We start from the raw sequence: 20,404 nt of genomic DNA on the forward strand, positions 1-20,404 counted from the left end.
TCTTTTCCTTGCCTTTTAAGTTAAAGAGCTGTGTCAGTCTGTCCCTGTAACTGATAATGGTCCATTCCCAGCTGAGTAGCACAAACTGCTGTGCCCAGAGAAATAAAGAGCCTTGACTAATTAGAGTTAGTGGTAGCTACGCTGACAGCTAAGTGGAGTTTCTACTCTGTGTGATCTCTTTAGTGTTTGAGGCAGAGTTTGGCACTAGGGTATTGAGAAAACAACAGCAACTTACGGATTCAGCTGTGTCCTTCAGAGTCAGCTTCATGTGTGTGGGTGCTAGTCTCAGGCTTTGAAATTAATCCCCCTAGGAATGATGGCAGATGACACCATCATCTGCAAATGCAAAGTAGTTTCTTTGAGCATGTTTTCTTTGTGTAAATAGTTACCAACATCTGTGTTTAAAAAACATTAAGCAAAGCAAAAAACAAGTCAGGCCTTTGCCTGCACTTTTCCCAAGGTGGAATGGAAGGACAAACAAATCTCTAACTCTGTAGTCTTGTCTTTTAACTTTATGCTGGAGGACTCTCATACTTGACACGCAGTCAAGTGCGCGCAGTCAATACACGCTGTGAATGTGGTGTAACAACTGTAGTGAGTAACTAGGCAAAAGGGGTCTGCATAACAGATGGAGAATGTCAGAACCTCTGTGGAAGTGGTTGTGTTAATGTTGGGAGGGATTCTGTCCACGTTAGAGAGGAGAAGCCTAGTACACGATCTTCCTTTAACCTGTGTCTACCCCAGACTGGCCAGTGTTGAGTCTGGCACTACCAGGAGCTATGAACGTATCAGGTGATGTGAGTTTGTGTGAATCCATTGTTGTCAGCTGAGTTAGTTCTGTCAGAAGCCTATTTATTTTGGTAGGCAGCTGGCAGTGTCACGTTAGCGGTGTTACTGTCACGTTAGCGGTGTTACTAGAAGTGACTTACGATCCCATCAGTGCCCTGACCTGCATTCTTCATGAGCTATTCCTTTTAGGAGCTGAGAGTGAAGAGTCAATTGTCAGTTCTTTTCTTGTGTGTCCCTTTTGGCAGAGCATGTCTGCTCAGGAACCTTGATGTTGTAATACTTGTTGTTTTTTCTGTCACAGAGCCGGGTGATAGCCACGGATAAAGAGAAGGCTGCTGTGGATCTCACCAGGGAGAACGCACATAGGTACAAGCCCACATATTACCCATTTTTTGTAAATTTTTGCTCAAGAAAGACCAAGAGTCCTCACTATTTGGGCATATGGTTCATATTTATCGCCACTGGAAACCGGGGAATATTTCCCTAGGTTGAGCTCCTAAAGCATGTAAGAATTCAGAAAAAAATGCTTATATTTAGCAGAATATTTTTTTCCTTTGACTTGTGAATGCACTTTGCGAGGACAGTAGCCTAAATAAAACAATAGTACTTAAATGCTGTCTGTCTTTCAAGGGTTTTGAAAGTGTTTCATGGTAACTGCTTTTACCCCTTTCTGTGAACTTGAGAAACTCAAGGCAGCAGGTTGTAAGAATGTATATGTCACTTAGGTGAAGGACAAGTACAGCCAGAACCTTTCTCTCTCTGGCTTCTTGTATCATTATTGCTGTGCTTGTTTCTGTCACTGCTGCTCTAGATATAAGCTTGCGCACTCAAAAAGCACCTTCACTCCGATGTGCTGGTGTGGTATCCATCAGCATCCTCCTTGCAGTCTTGGCTTTGGTGAGAGTGGTGCTGCTGGGTCCTGTGCTGTTTGCACACCTGCGCTGTGGCTGGATGTTCAGAGCTGCTGAATTATAGAATGGTTTGGGTTGAAAGGGAACCTTTAAAGGCCATCTAGTCCAACCCCCTGCAAGGAGTCAAGCGTCTCGTGCCTGAAGTCAGAACAGCTCTGTATTGAGTTGACCTTGTCCTCTAGTGGTACCACTTCCTTAACTGGTTCTTCCTAACCCAGGTTACTCTGGACCATCACTAACATAGCAAGCACCAGAACTAGAATATCAGTATGGTTTTGAGTCCAGGATCCCACTCTCTGTAGACATTGTAAAAGGTACAGAGTTCTAGTGTGTATTCATATCCTCAGAAACTGCTGGGCCCTAGGCGTTAACTAGAGCAGTCTTTGAAAGGATTCCTGTTGCTATCTCTTGTGTAGTCTAGTGCAGTTGTGAGTCTTAAGTGGTGCTGGGTGCTCATTAACTGATTTCTGTCCACAGGGCCCACATACCCTTTTTTCCCCCAAACTGCTGCTAGCACTGGGGCTACAGAGACAGGCAGCTTCTGTTTCTGTCTGCACTGAGCTGTATCTCTTCACTTCTTGCAACTCAGCCCCAGCCCCAACTTCAGTGAGTCTGAAGTGATGTATAGGAACAAGCCCTTTCCGGACTTGTCACCTCACTGTTACCCTTTGCCTCCTAGTCTAGTTACAGGGAGTGGGGAGCAGAGATTTCCTTCTGATGTGTCAGTGTCAAACCAAGTTCTGTTGCAATTTTTCATGGATATAATAAAAGCAGGCCAGATCTTTGCCTCCTTGGTAGTTTTTGCTCTGGCATCTGGAAAAAATAGTCATTATTAACATTGCTTGTTGGCAAAAGAGTGGCTGAGGGAGTGTAAATGCAGTGCAAGAGAACCTCATGTTTCTCCGTGGATATTTTCATTGTGTCCTTGTGATCTTGTCCATGGCACAATGCCCTCTAGCTCTTGGGAGAGAAGCCAGTAGGGTAAGCCGTGACTGAAGCCAGCTTGGTTCCTGCCTTCTCTTCACAGCTCCCTTATCACAGCTGTGTTCTCTAGATACTTAGGTGAGTCTTGCTCTCACTAAATCAGTTTCAGTGCTGGATGGCCAATCTGGGCACATTGCAGACAGATGCAGGAATCCCTCCCTTTCTTCATGTCTGTGTGTGCTGACAGGGCAGTACCATAGGCCCTCAGCAAAGGCAAGTAGGACTTGGGTATAAGGCCTTTGTCCCAGCTCTGTGAACCCTGTTGGGTAGCCCTGAGGTGTTACCCTGAAGAGCTGGGAGAAAAACTCTGTCACTGTGGTGGGTCTCGTGGGAGGAGGAAACATGCTGGGAAGAGCTGGGCAGTTTTGTTTTCTCTAGACATTGACTTCATTGAGGACAGGAGCTAGGGGTCAGTGCAGACTCTCTGCCACAATGTGCTGTTGCTGGTCAGGGAAAGGCATCTCCTGTGGGACAAGTGGAGTCTTTCTCCACCAGCAAATCTTGACCAGCCTTGTCTTTATGACTTCGCAAAGTGCTTCCTCCAACGTTGCTGAAATGTCTTCACAAAAGCCAGAGGCAAACCTGGTGAGAAGAGAGAGGTACTTTGGTGGGTGGACCATGTAGCTGAGGGGTTAGAGGTTCTGTTCCTTCCTTGCTATCTCATGCTCTCTGTTTCTGTGACCTCTCCTACATTATCAGGCTGTCACCAAGCACCAAGGTTACTTTCAGACTGGTCTCTCTTTTCTGTTCCAGGAACATCAAGGGAACTTTGCTCAGGATTCCTAAGGTTTTAGGGGATCGCTGTCTCAACTATTTTCCCCTGGCAGGGAGCCTATTCTGTATGGGAATAGGAGCAAGGGATGGATCATGCCAGGTTGTGACAGACTGGAGCGCCATGCGGTGGCAGTCTGGCAGTCTCCAGGCTGTTCTACCTTGGATTAGCGCAGTGAGCCGGATCAGAACCTTGGCCAAGATTTCTCCCTGAGAAATACTGACGTGTTTATAGACCTGTTTCTTAAAAATAGCAAGGCAACATGCATACTCGCTCACTTGTCACAGGTAAAGGAGAGATGTTTGTGTCTTCTAGTGCCTTCAGGGGTTCTGCTGGTGTGAGCACCCTGGGGACATCTGCGTGCAGATGAAAGACACTGACCATAACATGTGTTTCCTAATTAACGTGCACAGAGATATCAGAGGCAGATATCAGAGATATCATGAGTTAGAAGCCAGCATCTGAGAGATCCTAGTGTGTATTTTAAATACATTATACTGCACAGTTTGTGTGTGAGCTGTTCCTAAAGGAGTCCCTATTCCTCGCTCTGTGTCTGGCACAGGGGTTTTGCTGCCCTGCGTGTGCTGGCCTTCTGGTAGTGTGCAGTAACATCTCGTCACCTTAACATTGACATGTGAGATGGGATCCAAAGATGCCTCGAAAATACACTCAGATGCCAGAACACTGTTAAGATCTAGAGTATCAAGGAGGCTGGAGAAAGAATGTGTCAAATGTGTGAGCATGATGTGTCCACTTAAAATAACAAGTTTAAATATTTGAAGCAGGTGATTTTGTTGGGGGTTTTTTGTGTTTTGGTTTGGTTTGGTTTTTTTTTTGTTTTGGGGTTTTGGTTTTAGTTTGTTTGTTTGTTTGTTTTTCAGGGGTAGTGAGCTTACCTGGGGGAGGCCTTGGAGGTGTAGCTAATACGCAAGAGGGTAGGGGAATAGTGCTGTATATATGGCAAGGAGTGATACATATAGGTTTTGGGTGCACAGGAGCCACACCCTGGAATCACAATGGGTGCACAGTGTGCTCTTTGCTTTGAATTTTGTTTCTCAGGCAAAGAGCAGATCCTAAACTTCCTTTGTGGCTTGAGAGGAATCCAGCTGCAGTCAGTGGGGTAGGATATACATATATCAGATAAGAGATGTGACATTTAATGATCTGTTTATACAGTGTGCTGCTCATGAATCCACACAAACATGCCTCCTAATCTTTCTTCTTTCTGTTTTTGCTTCTGGTATTTTACAGGCTGCAACTCCAGGAGAGGATCCATGTCCTCCACCATGATGTTTCATACGGTAACTCTTTTCACTGTTATAATCCCCTTTGTCTTTTTCCCTTTTTACTGTGATGGGGGAGGCAGGTGTGAGACGCAGCCAAGGGACCCCTTTGAGATGCGGGGGTCAGGGGGTGTTGAAGTTAATCGAGAAAAAGGTCAGCAAGAAGTAAGCCAGTGAAGCTTTTCCTGTCAGAGATTTCCAGGCCAGATGATCAGCTGGGAGGAGTCCCTGACTACATCAGAAGGTGAATTGATCCTGCTTTTAGGTGTCTAAAGGTTGTGTCTGAGCTGGTAGTCCAAGTTCTCTCTAGCATTACTGGGGAGAGGCAAATATATACACAGGGTAATTCATTCCATGCTGCCATGGATGCTTTAGATAAACATGTATATGCCTCTCTCTCTGTTGATGTTAGAGGAAGCCTAGATATTTAGTTTAGATTAAATGTCAAGTCTTATTCACCTGACATTAGATGAGCTGAATGAGGGAAGGATACCTGTTGTCTTCCCTGGCTGAAACCAGTTAAAACTGTCATTTGGTGAGGCTTATCCAGTTAGGTACGTACGTGCTCAGCTGTTCTGTAGCCAGGAGCTCCAGCACTGTAGATTCGTTAGTGCACCTTTCTGACACTATTGTTTTTGACACTGACCTCTTAGGGGTATGTCTGCAGAGTCTTCTGTCTGCAAATCTGAGTTTGCGCTGCCCATGCTCCAAACAGCTTCAGTCCAAAAGCCATGGAGCTGTGTTGGCATTGCACTTGCATGGGTAAGCCCTGTGCCAAGGGGCTGGCCTGAGGATGGCACCACGCTCACATGGTTATGTGATGTCTGATTCAGGGCTGGTATGTGTCAGTCCAGACAGTAGCATGAGTGTAGCGAGCTAAACCTTGTCCGCAGGAGAGCAAACCATTGGATGATTGATACTGCTGGGGGGGCCTGGCTCCTTTGCTCATTAGAGGTCCTTCTGCAGCTCTGGTGAGAGGAAGGATCTGCATCCTGACAGCTAGTCTGGGCTCTCACTTAGATCTCTGTGGGCTCTTAAGTTCTGGTTGTTGCTTTAGATACAGATTGGCACAGAGCTCCAGAGCATTCAAGGTCCTGTGCTTTGTAGCATGTTCTGCTAAGCGGGGCTGTTGGTATGAAAAAATGATACTTTGCCTATGTTTAGCTTTGTATCACTCTTGCATGCAAGGTGGGAGAGTGAGGAGGCCAGGCTATCCCAAAAAGAAATGGGATCAAATTTTATCAAATTTAGAGAAAAGCAGAGCCAAACACACATGGGCACGTGTGGAGAAGCAGTTTCCTGGGTAGGATTTTGACACTGAGCTTATAGGGAGGATTGCTGTGGTTGAGAGCTGGTTGTGATTCTTCTTTTCTAGGTTTTGCCAAGCAGCTGCTGCTCTGGGGACCCATAGACTTCATAGTCAGTAACCCCCCATATGTCTTCCATGAAGACATGGCTTCCTTGGACGCAGAAATCCTCCGGTAATCAGACAAATAGATTTTTCTCCTTGAAGCAAGGTTTTCTGTCTGCTTCCTTATACTATAAACAATTGCACACAAAACATGCCAATGTAGTATACCTGTAGGTAGTATAGGTGTGTTTATATGGTATATAATAATACTTTGTTACTTTGATAACTGCTTACAGGTCTGAAACAATATCAAAGTATTTTAAATATTTATAAAAATGGAAAAAACACACACTTTGAAATTAACAATATTCCAATCCAAAACTGTTTCAGAACATTTTTCCTGTTAGACCTTATTTTTTTCCTTAATTTGCGTAAGTTTATGAAAGGAAGTAAAAGTAATCTGAGCAGCTTCTTGTGATGGAAAAAAAACTTGTGTGGAAATGCTGCGACCTGTTCTCATCCCAATACTTGTCTTACGCAAACCCACCCACACAAACACGAATAAGCCCTTTTGGGATGTGGAGCGACTTTGTGTGTGCTGGTTCTTTCTCAGAATGGATTGTCATGCATGTCAGGACAAAGTCCTGCACCACCCCTGTGCAAGATGTGCACCAGAGCAGATTCTGGAAGTTGAGCTTTCTACATGCTAATTAGCTCTGCTTGTTTAGAAGGCAGTGCAAGCTGGCAATTGGCACGGTTGAAATAAAGCAAGCGATCCCTTGCTTGAAACCTACCCACTTCTTGTCCAGTTGGCACAGAGAGAACAGATCCACCTGCTGGAACTGTGTGATCCCAGCTGCAGTTGTCTCATGATTTTCAGGAAGAGTTCAGGGGATGTTTTCTGCTTGTGCTCAACATGTCATTTCTCAGGCTAGTGGTAGCTGCCTTCTTATTCCCTGCATTTTACATAACAGCTACGGGTGCTGTCACCTGCTGTAGGAGTACTTGAGCTCAGGGGTGTTGGGTGCACCTTTCTCCATGGAGTGTGGGGCAGTGCATCCTCAAGGGCATGGCTCATGCCACGTGAATTGCTGTTAATGTCGTCTTATTCCCACACTCCAGCTATGAGGACCTTGATGCACTGGATGGGGGAGAGGATGGGATGAAAGTCATCAAAACAATTCTGGCTCTGGCTCCTTCTCTTCTGAAGGATTCTGGGTAAGCACTGTTGTCTGTTTGAATTTCATGTCGACTCACTTCTGTAACTTCTGTTTACTTTTCATACAGGAAGGTACAGAGGGAAAACAGTTGCAAAAATGTCGCCTCCTGCCCCATCTAATAATAGCACTTTGAAAAGTGTCATGTGTATAAGGAAAACTAGCTTGAAATTGGTTAATAAGGGGATATGAGCCTTCCTTGACCAGGGGTGGTGTTTCATAGTCACTAGTGAAGTGAGAAACTTTAAAGGTCAAAGCAGGAACAAAAAGAACATGAAAGAGATAGTGAAAAAAAAAAAAAAAAAGGAAGCTTTCTAAACAGAATAACAATTGAAGGAGACGGAATATAGAACTCTGTGAGAATGGATGTAGATCTCTACTTTCCTCCCACCTTTTAATTATTGTGCCAGGGTATGATGCTGAATATCCCAGGAGAATGAAGATCAGTCAGGGATAGTTTCTTAAATGTTAAATTTCTCCGTGGTTAACACTCAAGACTGATTGTTCCTATTCTCTGTCGTGTGGGATCCATTTTGTGCTTACGGATCAATATGCTGATACCCACCCAAAAGTCTGTTGTGCCAGGGCATTCATGTATCTTGTTGAAAGTTCCTGACATTTTACCAGCATAAGAGAGGTCACTGAAAATCTGCTCTTTTGAGTAGAGAAACAGGAATATTGAGAGGCGTACTGCATGCAGAATTCATTCCTCATGCTTTGCATGACCACAAGAGCAGAAGATGCTCCTCAGAACTTCCCAGCAACAGAGATTGGTCCCACGGGGTTGATTGTTAGGATTATTTTTTTTTTCCTTCCCTTTTTGCTGGTTTTATAAGGTGGAGCCCCCATTGAGGAATGGAAGTTTTTTTTAAGGTCAGGAATGCGATCCACACCCAGCTGGTAGTTAGTTTGGTGAATTTATAGGGAGCATTCAGTGTGGGACGTTTTAGGAATTCTCAGGAGAGCGTATGATTGGGACTTGGCCTCTGTTCTTTGCCTGTTAAACTTGTATCTTGCTGCACTGTCACAGGCTGTAACCAGTTCCATCGTCTCCCCGTGCCTGTAAGCTAGGGTGGTTCTGTCTCATCATGGGAGCGGAAACTCAGAAATGGGCCAGTGTCATAAAGCCCGGCAGCAGCAGAGATGGAAATAGCCCTGCAGTGTCCTGGCCTAGTCCTGGTGCACTAACTGAGCTTGTCTGATTAGTTCCCTTATCCCTGCTGCACTCTCCTTTGTACAGTCCTCTATGTAGGTCTGAATGCTGGTGGTGCTTTCGTAAGTGATTTATGGAGACATTTACTGTGTGAAAATGTGTGTACTAACTTGGGCTTTATGGCTGTCACTCCTGGAACTAATGTCACCCTGCTTATACAAAGAGGAACTTCATGCTGCCAGTCCAATGCTCAGTGTTCATGCGTTTGCATCATAAAACTTCATTCTGGCTTTAAATCTGTGGGGCCCTCAGAAAGACAAAACTGGCAATATCTCTGCATGGGATTCAAATGGGATCCTTACATCTCAATACAAAGGTTGAACTGCTCACATAGAGGAGTACCATGAGAATCCCCCCCAAGATCAACATTTTCTTCCCCTGAAGGAGTTGGGATCTGCATCTTAAATGGACAGCTGTGATCGGTTTTAGGATTATTGGATTGCAGTGTGTTTGCTGACCTTCTCGTTTCCTTCACTGATAGTAGTCATCCAGAAAGACAGGCCTTAATTTTTTTCAGTTTAGCAACCTAAATATGTGCATCTCCCCACTTTCTGTTCCCAAATGTGTCCTTTCAGGAGTGTGTTTCTGGAAGTTGATCCCAGACACCCAAATATGGTGGAGAACTGGCTACAGGCACACCCCAATTTACTACTCATCCTTCGGGCTATTCACAAAGACTTCTGTGGCAAGTAAGTCTTTTTTTACCTTCAGCTTTTTGCTTCAGGTATAGGTCTGTGTCCTTTGTAGATCATGTCCCTGCACCCTGGTGTATTGAATGAACTCAGCCAGAGAAAGTCCACAGCTGAAGCCAATCTTAAAAAAAACAGGGGCTTCCTTCAAGTATCTCAACCTTCTCACAGCCTGAGATAGCCTGGCAAGTGTTTCTGAGTCAGAATTCTGATGTAGGTAAGCATTTCTGGGGTGACTACCTCTGGTAAGATTATCACCATTGGAAAACTGCTGCTTTTATAGGATGGAAGTAAAGGCATGTTCTCCCTGGCAAGACTTAAAGCTCTGGGCATTCTGTTTCCCACAGGCCTAGGTTTCTGCACATCCAAAACCAAAGCAGATGACAACTGTACCAGAAATAACTCTTCTTGCAGTATGCTTTTTGCTGATGAGCCCTGCTGAACGGATTGTTGAAAACCCTGCGTGGCAAAAGGAATCTTCACTTTATTCCCCAGTGCATTGAACTCTCCATGCAGTGGCAGACCCCCTCATTTTCTGACACAGACTTCATCCAGAGATGCAGAAGCTCAGCAGGGCATGCAGAAGTGTGTCACCGTCCCCTGAGAGCTGCATGCCACTTCTTAGTTTGCTCTGCTGAAGTGACTCATTAATCTCAGAACTCAATATGGAAGGTTCACAGCTCCAGATATTTCATGAAAAATACGTCTCAACATGTCAGATCGCCCATTTTACCTAGGAAGGATTTCACTTTTTTTTTTTGGCCTTGAGGTGAATTTATATAGAATGTGACCAGATTATATGATCGGTCCAAACTCTGGCTGAGCACATGGATTTGCTAGTATAATGGGACAAGATTAACCTGTGCATTTCAAATTCAGTTCCTTTCCAGAATCCTGATGCTGTGGAATAGATCTCCAACAGCAAAGCAGCCTTCGTTTCCCAGTCCTGCTGAGTGGCATGTCGTTGAGGGATCAGTGCACTTGTTACACCATTTGAATCTATGGCACCTGACACTTGGTGGATACTGCCAGGAACAACCAAAACATTGTAATAAAGATAGTGTGTCAGATAAGTGTCCTTACAAGAATTGCTGTTGAATTACATTTTCAAACATGCTAGCAGACCTGAATAAACATCTGGCACCTGCATGTTGCTTCTGATAGTAATAGAAATGCCGAACATCCATGTAAGGCATTTAAATGCAAGACTTTACAAAAAAGGCCAGAATCGCTACTCCAATTTTGCAGATGGAGGAGTTGAAAAACAGGAGGTCAAATGATTTGTACAAAATTTGACAACAGGCTAAGTGTGGAGTAGGACCCAGTCCCTTGACAGCTGTGGGAATAGCTGAGATCTGTTTCTTTGGGCTGGATGACTCAGAGTAGGGCTGCCTGAAACAACGCTGAGAGAAGTCCCTGAAATGGACGGTCAACATCATGACATTGTAAATAATGGAAGGATTAAATTCAAGCTGCTGCTTATGGTTGCTGCTGTTTCTGGTGTTGCAAGTTCCCTTCCTGACCATAGCTAGCCAGGGAAGGAAGGAAGGAAAGAGCAAACCAAAGGATCTGGTCTACCGGCCTGAATGGAAGCAGCTGCTGGGCCAGTGGAGGTGAGCACTCAGTAGGGGTGGAAGTGTCCAGACAGTGGCAGATGCTGTCAGGCTCTCTGTCCAGGCTGAACTGGGAGTGCACAGACAGAACCAATAGGTAGGAGCTGCATCAGCAAACTGCATCTGTTTCGAAGGCTGCAGCACGTTCAGAGGGCTTTCCATGAGCACTAATACATCTAGTCCCTTTCCCCTCTGCCTCTCCCACACTCATACTCCCTGCTCTTTCATTCCCTTTTTAATTCTTGAACATTGGCCCTGCTTTTCCAGAGATACTTGAGCTCTCTCTGATATACCAGTGCTCAGGTCTCCAGTTGGATCCCCTCCCCATCCTCTGAGCTTTTACAGCTCTGTTCACAGACTGGCCTTTCACTCTGTTGTACCACTCAGCCCTGCATTAATCCTCCCCACTTGACAGTCTGAGCTTTCTCTGGGCTGCAGTACCTGCCCTGGTTAGACACGGTAGAGGAAATCTAGGGAAGGAGAGAACTAAAAACGTCCCGGTAACATGCGCTTTTTCCTAGATTTGGAAATAAAGTTCTAGCACAGCTGATTTCTGGCAGTTTTGCCTGCTAGACCTGCGAGTACAAATTGCAGTCAAACAGGTGGTGGTGTTCTTTTTTTTTTTTTAAATCGTAGTTTAGGGTCTTTTTTAAAAGTTCAGTTTGTCAGACTTATTTCTTTAATTTTTAAACAGTTCACAGATTTCATCTGGGTGTTGGCAGTGTTTACGTATGAAACAGAGCAACACGCACAGCTTACTTCTGCAGGGTACTTAAAAAGTAGTGGATAGTTTACTGGTTTATGAGAGTGTTAAACAGCATCGTGTTTCATTTTTCAAGGGATAGGCTGACTCCCTGCAGCAGACTAGAGTTAGATGTCCCTCTGAGAGCACTGGTGGCTGGGCTGCAGAAAGCGGCGTGCCTTTTCTCGGAAGCATCAATCAATCACACGTCAGAGCTCTGAGCAGGACACTTTCTCTGGGAGACATACTCTTGGTCTAATCCAGTAGGACAAGTGTTAAATTCCTATATTTATAACTAAAGCAATAATAAAAATGCTTGCATTTCTGTGGGTTTGCACTGCGTAGTGGTTATGTGTCTTGGAAAATCACGTGGTGCTGATGACTTTCTCATAAAGACAAGAATGGAGAAAAATTGTTCTTCCTCCCAAGAGGCTGGATTTATTTGTCAGAGTTGCATCTGAGGGAGTGTGCTGGTGCAGTACAATGTGTTCTTCAGCGCTTTACGCATGTTGGCCCAGGCTCATTTTGGTACTGAAGCACTGCAAAGCTTTTGGGAGATGGTGGTTTTAAGGAACCACAGGCGCTCCCAGCACCCTTACTGAAGCACTGGACCGTGTCTGTGTTGTCTTTGTTGCCCGTGAGTGGGAGGCTCTGCTGTCGCCAGTATTTTACAGTGCGTGTGAGCTCTCTGCAGATGCATAGCTGCTCCCTGAAGCCACAGAAGGCTGACAGTCGGCATTTTATGTAATCCAGTATCCCACATACGTTTAATTTTCTGGGACTTACTGGGTCTCTGGAACTGTACCAAAACGGTGATCTGTTTCCTGAAGTGATGCTTTCAGAGAGCAAGCATCACTTCAGGGTGTGTTTTCCTCCAGGGCTCTTAAGAGTGTGGTTGGGTGCGTGTGTGCTTGTGCCTGTGCTTTGGAGAGTTACCAGGTGTGAAGTATCTCTTGGGATTGTGCTGGCCTTTCCCGAGGAGGAGTTGGTAAAAGCCTGGTCTTTGGCAGAGCCCTGCAGATGGTGCTGTGGTCCCAGCTTAGCTGTGGCTGTGCTGGAGAACAGTCCTGCGGCAGGCTTCCCGCTGCGTGGGGAGCATGGCGAGAGAACTCGGGGCAACAGAGGGTTTCAGTGTAGATGTGGCTGCAAAGTGGGGCTTTAGCCTCTGTTCCTGTGCCAGTAAAACAGAGCTTTGTTGTGGGGAAGCTGGGAGGGGACCTCGTGGCTGTGGTACAAGGCTGGTGTTGTGCCTTATACTGTTAATGAGAGACCTGAAGCTTGCATTAATCCATGGTTTTGGACAATCTAGTATGATAGAGGACAGAGTATACTTGTTCTGGTGTAATTTCATTGTAAGCACCCTGAAGTGTAAGTACCACCTGTGTTTTCAGTCTTCCACCCAAAACATGGGGGGAAAGGACTTAGAGGATCTAAGGAATGTACTTACCCTCACAGTGCTCTCAGCTGAGCCTATGCTCTTGTAGGGATGAGACTTCTTTCCAGGTGAGGAACTGCCTGACACAGGGTGACTACTAGGGTGACACAGGAGACCTCTGGGGACCCAGGTGACTGAACGTGTGTGGATTACTGGCCAGCACTCAGTTCCTTGATGCAGGGCCATAGATCAAAATGGGTTGGAAGAGAGTTTGACAGTCACCTAGCTTAATTTCCCTGTCCAAGTAAGAATCAGCTTGGCTTACATCATTCCTGACAAATGTTTGCCCAACCTGATCTGAAAGGCCTCCAGTGCTGATAAGGATTTTTGCATGCAATCTGTTCTGGGGTGGTGGTGTTCTTCCTGCTAGAAAGTTGTCCTTTGTACCTAGCCTTCCTTGCTGCCATAAAAGCCGAGTAGTACTTCTCCTGTCCTGATGTGGAGAAGAGCTGACTCTCTCCTTTAGAGCAGCTTCCATGTGGTAGTCTGTTCCTGTGTTTCCTCACAGTCCTCATTTCTGAGGAGAGAAGACCAACACTGTTGTTTCTGTAGGCTGCTTGCACGTCCTTCCCCCCCTGCTTGAGAGATGTAAAGAGGGCCCAGGTGTGCTGAAGGGTAGTGTGCTTCAGACGTGTTGCAAGTGATACTTGGGCCTATGGTAACTGGAATAACAGAGCTGCTACAGCTCAGCTTATTACAGAGGAGGAGTCATTTCCTAAGCAGTGAAGACCAAGCCAAAACTTGCATTAACATTTTGTTTGTCTGGGCAAGTTTTCAAAAGCTGTATTTAAGTTTTAATAAACTACTATTTCTACTTTGAGTTTCATCCAGAGATACAAATACTCAGTGAGAGAAGGCTTCTCTCACAGTCAAGAAGATGATGAGATACCAAGAGAGACTTTATCCAGTTTCCAGCCTGTTTCCTCTTCCATAGATGTTTTGATGTGCTTTGCATTAAGTGTTGGAAGTTTCAGATGTTCCTTCCTTCGGAGGATCCTATCACAATCCTTCTCTATTTTTTTTGCCTGGCAGCTGCTTGCAAATCTCAGCATGGTCCATCCAGTCCCTGGTGAACGCAGGAGGGTATTAACATGCTGCCACCCTGCAGTCCTGTGGTCATGGCCAAAGTATTCTCTGCATTCAGCTGTTGCATTTGGGGCAGCTAGCAGAAGTCACTGTAGCCTTAAGGATGTTCTAAAATCTGCCTTAGTTGCAGAATCAGACCTGTACCCAGCTTTCTCCTGCCTTGCAGTCACCTCTCTGGTTGTGTCAGACAGGCTTAGGCTGACATGCCCGGGTTCAGAGGCTGCATTTGAGCTGTTCCCAAGATTTGCCCTGAGGAACTCTCTTGTAAATGTGCCTGCAAGCAGGAGGTGGTGTCTTGTCGGATACTGACCTACATGTTCTCCCTGCCCCTGGGCTCTGGTCTCGAATTGCCTGCTTGTGTTGCTTGGGGTTTTTGATCCCCTCCAGAGAGGGTATGTAAAGATTATGTTACCCCCTAGGTAGAAGGAATAGAGCAGACCAAGGAACATGCTAGTAGTAAGAAGTGTGATCATGCTAACCTGTGTGTGCTGTGCTGAACTGAATACCATGATGGTTTTCCGTCTGTGCTGGATCCTGAGATCAAGCCTTTTGGGAATATGGTGTGTGTAGATGCACTGGAGTGTTTGCAAAATCAGCTGTTTTTCAAGGGATATGCTCTTGAGCAAACTGCTTTAGATATGTATCTTTCATGCCTGAGGAAAAGTCCGTATGCCTGTGGATTTCACTGTGGGACAGAGTGGGTAGGGATGACAAAGAAGGGGGAACCTGTTTGCAGCAGTTCCGGCCCACAAGCAAGGCCTGAGTAATTCCAGCTGTGCCCAAAAGCAGGTGCGACTTGCACTCTCTTCCCCATCTGCTGTTGCCAGGTCAGAGGCAAATAAGCTGTCATTCCACTTTGCTCCCTTTGGGAATTTTAACGCTGCATTTGCTGGGAAGTTGCCAGTGGTTCTGTCCTGTACTGGGATTCACCAAATCTGGATTCAGATCCCTGCTGCGTGGCAAACGGCAGGCCTGACCTTGGGCATGTTATTGCTTACTCTGTTCCCTACTGTTATGTTGGAATAATAACCCTTTGCTGTCTTACAGACTATTGTGAGAGTACCTTGTATAGAGGATGTGGGGTACTGGGTTACCTCAGAGAGGCCTGTGACAGTCCTGTGGAAGCCTCTTCTTCAGTTACATCCAGAAAGAGCAAAGAATGAGCCGACTTTTATGAAATCCATCTCATCTGCTTCTTGATGGCAGGGCACACCATGCTGCAGCATGAGATCAGATTTGCTTTGCTGATTTCCAGTGCTGCCAGTGCAAAACCAAAGGATGTGGGAGTGAGCCAAAGTACCAGCAGTAGTTCTTCTGCAGCAAGCGCATCTCTGAGCGTGATGAGAACGTGATGCACAGACAAACCAGCCTGCTGCAGAGTGCTGAGAAGGTGCATCCTGCTCACAAAAGCAAGTGGTGCTTTTACGGTTCATGAGCATCGAATATGTTGCTATTGCAGACAGATGGAGAGAAGTGCTGCCACATGTTGTGGTCTCTATGGTTTGTCTCCTTTATGTGGTTGATGTCAGAACTTTTTGTAAAGCGGCAGCTTCTAGCTCTAAAGATCTGCTTCATCCTCTCCCTTCACCAGCAAACCTGAATGGTCACTCTTCTGCATCTTGCCTGCTTATTGGAGCATTTTGGGCAAAGCGGGCATCAAGGTGTCATTTCAGTTGCAGCTCCCCTGCCAGTGTTACGGTGATAACCATGGCTACATGAGCAAGGTTACCACAGGACAGAAAGCCTTAGAATAACTGCAGGTGAATGAGCCTGGGGAGGAAAGGGCCTTATCCCCATTAAATATTTACTCTGGGTTCAGCTTGCTTCAAAGGGCTGCATAAGGAGTCTCAGGCTTTATGCTGTCTTTTGTGACAGCCGGGATGTTCTGAGATCATCCTGCCCATTGCAGGGAGCATCAGGAGACATTGCAGGCGTCCTCAGCTCCCAGGCTGGAATTTGCAGCGCGGCAAAAAAGAGTTTGCCATCTAAATATCTAGGGCCAACCAGTGTGTTAAGAAAACTGAAGCACAGGAAAGAAAGAGCAGAGTCACAGAAAGAGCTCAAATGGCCTTAATGACAGTTCTTGCAACCTAGCTCTACCTGTACTTGTTTCTCCCTTCACTGGTTCTTTAAATAGCGTAGCCATCCCAGCTGTTACTGGGGAAGATGACACTGCCTCGAAAGTAGGAAGCAGCTATTGTTATTCCTCCCTGTTTGCATGAAGAGAAGATGTGAGAGTGTGACCAGATAAATGGTCGGTTTGGAGAGCCTCAGTCTCGAATTATGGAATGAGGGTAATTTTCACAGTTTGCATTGCTGGCACAGGACCTGGATGTATGCAAATGACAGGTGTGATGGAGGAGGGGAGGGAGCGATGAAGAAACCATTACATGAAGTCCATCTAGGGAAAACAAGATTCTTGAGAAAAAGGGTGTGTTAAAATGAAGCGGAGGTTTTAGAGGGGATGGCCTGTGCTGCCCGATTCCTGCTTTGCCCCTTACTGAAATGGCAAGTAGAAGTGTGGGGATGAGTCTCCATAAGGTGCAAGTTGTACATAGGAGGCAAACTCTGAGTAATCTCTGCCTAATGTCTGCTTCAGAGAGTGAATGGAGCCCCCTCTCCAGTGTGGGTGGCTTTCTGGCGGACCACAGGGGATGGGCAGCAACAGTGGACCAAGCACGGCACTCTGAGGAGCCTTGTTCTGTGGAAGGCAGAGCACTGTTCGAAGGGTGTCACAAAGATGCCACTTGCCCGAGTGTATGGGAGGCAGAACTCCGCTTCTAGTGGGATGTCTTCAGCAATTCTTACATGGGAGATTTTGACTTCCACTCTATGCTAGCTGCTCTCTGTAGTTTTAGCTCCCCATCTGCCCCTTCCGTTCTTGATGACTAGCTTGTCTCCTGTGTTTTACATATATGCTATAGCATGGGAGCAGCAGGGCATGCCCATCAACTTGATAGCAGAGAGCCTACTGCACTGCACTCCTTACTTGGCGACCCGAGCTGCTGCAAGAGCTGCAGTACCCAGCAATGCTGGGAAAAGAGTGGCTTCTGCCATCAGAATCCTTGCTGTTTACCTGAAATACTCATCCAAGACTGTCTAGAATGGGAACACAGTTGCTTGAGTTGTCGAAAAAGGCATGAATTATTACAAAATTCCTGGCCTGGCATGTGGCTTATGATTAATTACTTAGGTTTGCATAGTGCTTTGATGTTCCAGCTCTAAATCCAGAGTAAGCAGTTGCAACTCCGTTGACCTCAGTGGAGTCATCCCACTCACTCCTGTTGGGTTGAAGTTGGCTCTCTTGGCAATATGTGGTATTTCTGTGAAACAAGCAGCCAGTCATTGATTTAAGCTTTTCCAGGGACTGGAGGCTGATAGCTGACAAATCTTTTCTCCTTATCCCTATTGCTCTGCCGTTTATCTGGGAGTGACCTTCTCGCCAGCCCTTTTGGCTTTGAGCTTGCTGCTTCTCTGGAATCCTTCTCTGAGCCTTTGCAGTTCATGGTGTGTTTGTATTGCTGTAGTGATAGAAACTTTTCTCACAGGTTGCTCCATCTCTTTCTAAGCTTTCAGTACTCCGTTCCCCTGCCAGTATCTTGTTGTGTAACTTTCCCCCTGCCAATATTGTTGGCTTGCACGGATAAATTTCTTTGTTAGATAATTTGGAGTAAGCTTGTGACAGAAAAATTCTAATGTAAAAGGCAGTTTAGCCTTGTATTGTTCTTCGTGTGACTTTGCTGCTGATGGGGCTTGCTGGGGTGGGAGCCATGGTGCCGGCATGTGCTCTCTTTGCTTGAGTAGATTAAGATCGTCCTTTGCTCAAACAAGGCTTCTTCATTTAATGTGTATGGGCAGGGGGCACTCAGGCTGAAAGTGGATTTTGTACTTTAACTTCCAGGTCAGTGAGTTTTTTGTCTCGTTTGTGTCAGCAGACAGTAGCCCTTTGTTCAGCATCACAACTTTTTCCACCTCAGCAACGTGCGCGCGTACACACACACACGTGATGCAGATCCTGAATTGTGCAATAAACTCCACGGTAAGTTCCATAAACCCAGCAAATATATCATCTGATATGCTTCAGGGCTTGATTGTGTGCCCTGTTGACCAGCAATAAAGCCAAGAGTATGGAGGTAGTTAGTTATTCATTTATTTTGGCTTTTCCACCCACCATTGCCTATGTGGGAAAGAAAAGGGACATAAATACTTTGAGAGTGAAAATTCTGTCTTTGGAGAGGTGGCCTTTGTAACTTGTGAAAGCTGGATAACTTAATTGAAATAGTAAAGTATTAAATAAACTAAGTATTTAATGTACTAATTAAGTAACTTAGTTACTAAATAGGGCCGGGATTAAGGCCAGGGTAGGTCGTAAGCATGAAAGGTCATGGGCACAAAAATTAAAAGATGAATGCATCTGAATGAATGCCCTGTAGCCTGTTGCTGGTGTCCTGATCAAAAAATAACTGCTTGAAAGAGTCTTTGCAGCAGTTGGTGCTTGCTAGTGTCCTCCTCTGCTCAGGCAGTCTGGGAAAGCAAGAAAGGGAGACACCCCTTGCCGCTGCTGCTGGCACGTATTTCCCTGAGCCCCCCTGTAGAAGGTGTGGGGAATTGCCAGTAGAGCCTCGAGTGTTCGTTTATGGGTAGTGGAGCATGAGACTTCTCCCTCTTGAGGTCTGACCTGCTGCTTTTCTGCAGGCAGTGGGCAGAAGAGTGAAGGCAGCCCCTTTTTCCTTGCGCTTCTCCTCTGGCAGTGCCTTACTCCTCCACCAAAGCTCTGCTCAGCCCTGGAGCGCTCTCACAGCCAGCTGTGCCAGACCTTCCGTAACCTCACTGTTTGTGCCGTGGATCCCTGCAGAATTCCCTCCGTCCCAATCCTCTTGGACTTTGTCCCTAGCGAAAAATCCTGCTCAGGCTTCTCAGAATTAACGTGCATTAGCCTAACTCAGAATTACCCTTTCCTGGGAAGTTCCAATACTGTAAAGCTTGTTTGTTTGGGTTTTTTTCCCCCTCTTAAATCAGAATTAAATAATGTATTTTTAAAATTTTCTGTGAGGACACGGTGTCCCAGATTTTGAGTTTTAGAAATGTTTTGCACTGGGATTTCTGAATTTTTGTTTTGACTTATATCCATTTTAAGTTCTTGTGCTGCTCGTGCTTACTGCTGATTTGCTAAGTAGTAACTACTAGTAGGTCACAGTATGTATATTATATAAGAAAACACAGTAGTTATCTCTTTTTTTTTTTTTTTTTAATTGATAAGAACAGCTGCTGCTTAATATGACTGAAACATCTTATCTTATTCTCTAGAAGTCCCTTGTTTGCAATGTAATGAAAGTCTGGCAGTGCCATTACACACTCAGGAACGCCTTTATCTTGAAAAGCAGGTAACATTTTGTTCTGTAGTAAGTAACGATTCATCTTAATGATCTAAAAAGTAATAAAGTATTTCGTTACTTCTGTCATGTTAGGGCAAGGTAATAACGATGCATGTGGGATAAAAACCGCTAAGATAAAATATGTACAATTTGGAACTTCTGGAATAGCGCTTCTGAACTGCCAGAGACAAAGCTGTTCCAAGTAACTTTGGCAGGAACTTTTGTCAAAATCAATGCTATTTCAAAAACAAATTAAAAAAACATATCTGTTCTTAAAAGAAGTTATTCCCAAGAAGATGTTTTGATGGTGCTTTTCTACTAGCTGTATTTCTGTCCCAGCAAAGGCAGTCTTTGTTACGCTCCTTGGCACTGTGAGTAGAGACGTTTCCCACTAGGGCTTAAACCCAAGTCTCCATAGTGAAAGTCCTAAAAACTCCTTCATTGCACAAGCTGCCCTTCTCTGGCTCCCGTGCTGCTGTTGTACTGCTTGTAACACATCACATCAGGTGCAAAATAATTCTCCTTACCCCGAGGCAGGAGCATGCTGTTCAACCAGCTGCTGTCTTTCCTGCCCCGCGCAGGGGGGAAGGACAGTGTGCTCTCACTGTTGAGCCTCTTCCATGGAGACCTCCCTCTGCACGGAGGAAATGGCAAATGTTGTCATGCCTGTTTCTCTTTTCCAAGGTGCTGCCCAAACAAGCAACACAACTGTGTTCCAAAAAAACACAGGATGGCCTGAGCAGGGAAGATAGCATGCGTGACTGGGAGGCCACAGAATTAATCAAGCCAAAGTTTCCTTTCCTGACGTGCTTTGCATTGAGATTTGCTGGCTAGTGGGTGGGCTCTTGCTGCTCTTGCGGAGGAAGGTGTTTCTGTGGTTACCTTTCAGCAGCCATCACTGCAGACACTGGTGGGAAGCCACAGTTAGGGGAACCAAATTCCAA

The 20,404-nt window shown here is 45.6% G+C and overlaps 1 protein-coding gene across 6 annotated transcripts in view; it reads left to right on the plus strand.

Annotated features, from left to right (window-relative positions):
• Window positions 1–20,404, plus strand: part of HEMK1 (HemK methyltransferase family member 1) — a 151,189-nt gene that overhangs the window by 22,544 nt on the left and 108,241 nt on the right. For 2 of the 6 annotated variants that reach the window (XM_054215793.1, XM_054215792.1), the window contains exons 6-10: window positions 1,091–1,155; window positions 4,708–4,757; window positions 6,115–6,220; window positions 7,213–7,308; window positions 9,096–9,209. In XM_054215793.1, the coding sequence (XP_054071768.1) occupies window positions 1,091–1,155; window positions 4,708–4,757; window positions 6,115–6,220; window positions 7,213–7,308; window positions 9,096–9,209 (431 nt within the window). Of the gene's footprint in view, window positions 1–1,090; window positions 1,156–4,707; window positions 4,758–6,114; window positions 6,221–7,212; window positions 7,309–9,095; window positions 9,210–9,556; window positions 11,938–20,404 lie in introns of those variants that run through there. The other 4 variants (XM_054215790.1, XM_054215789.1, XM_054215794.1 and 1 more) reach the window with 4 other exon arrangements.

Source organism: Rissa tridactyla, chromosome 10, assembly GCF_028500815.1.
Source record: "Rissa tridactyla isolate bRisTri1 chromosome 10, bRisTri1.patW.cur.20221130, whole genome shotgun sequence".
NCBI classification, from domain to species: Eukaryota; Metazoa; Chordata; class Aves; order Charadriiformes; family Laridae; genus Rissa; species Rissa tridactyla.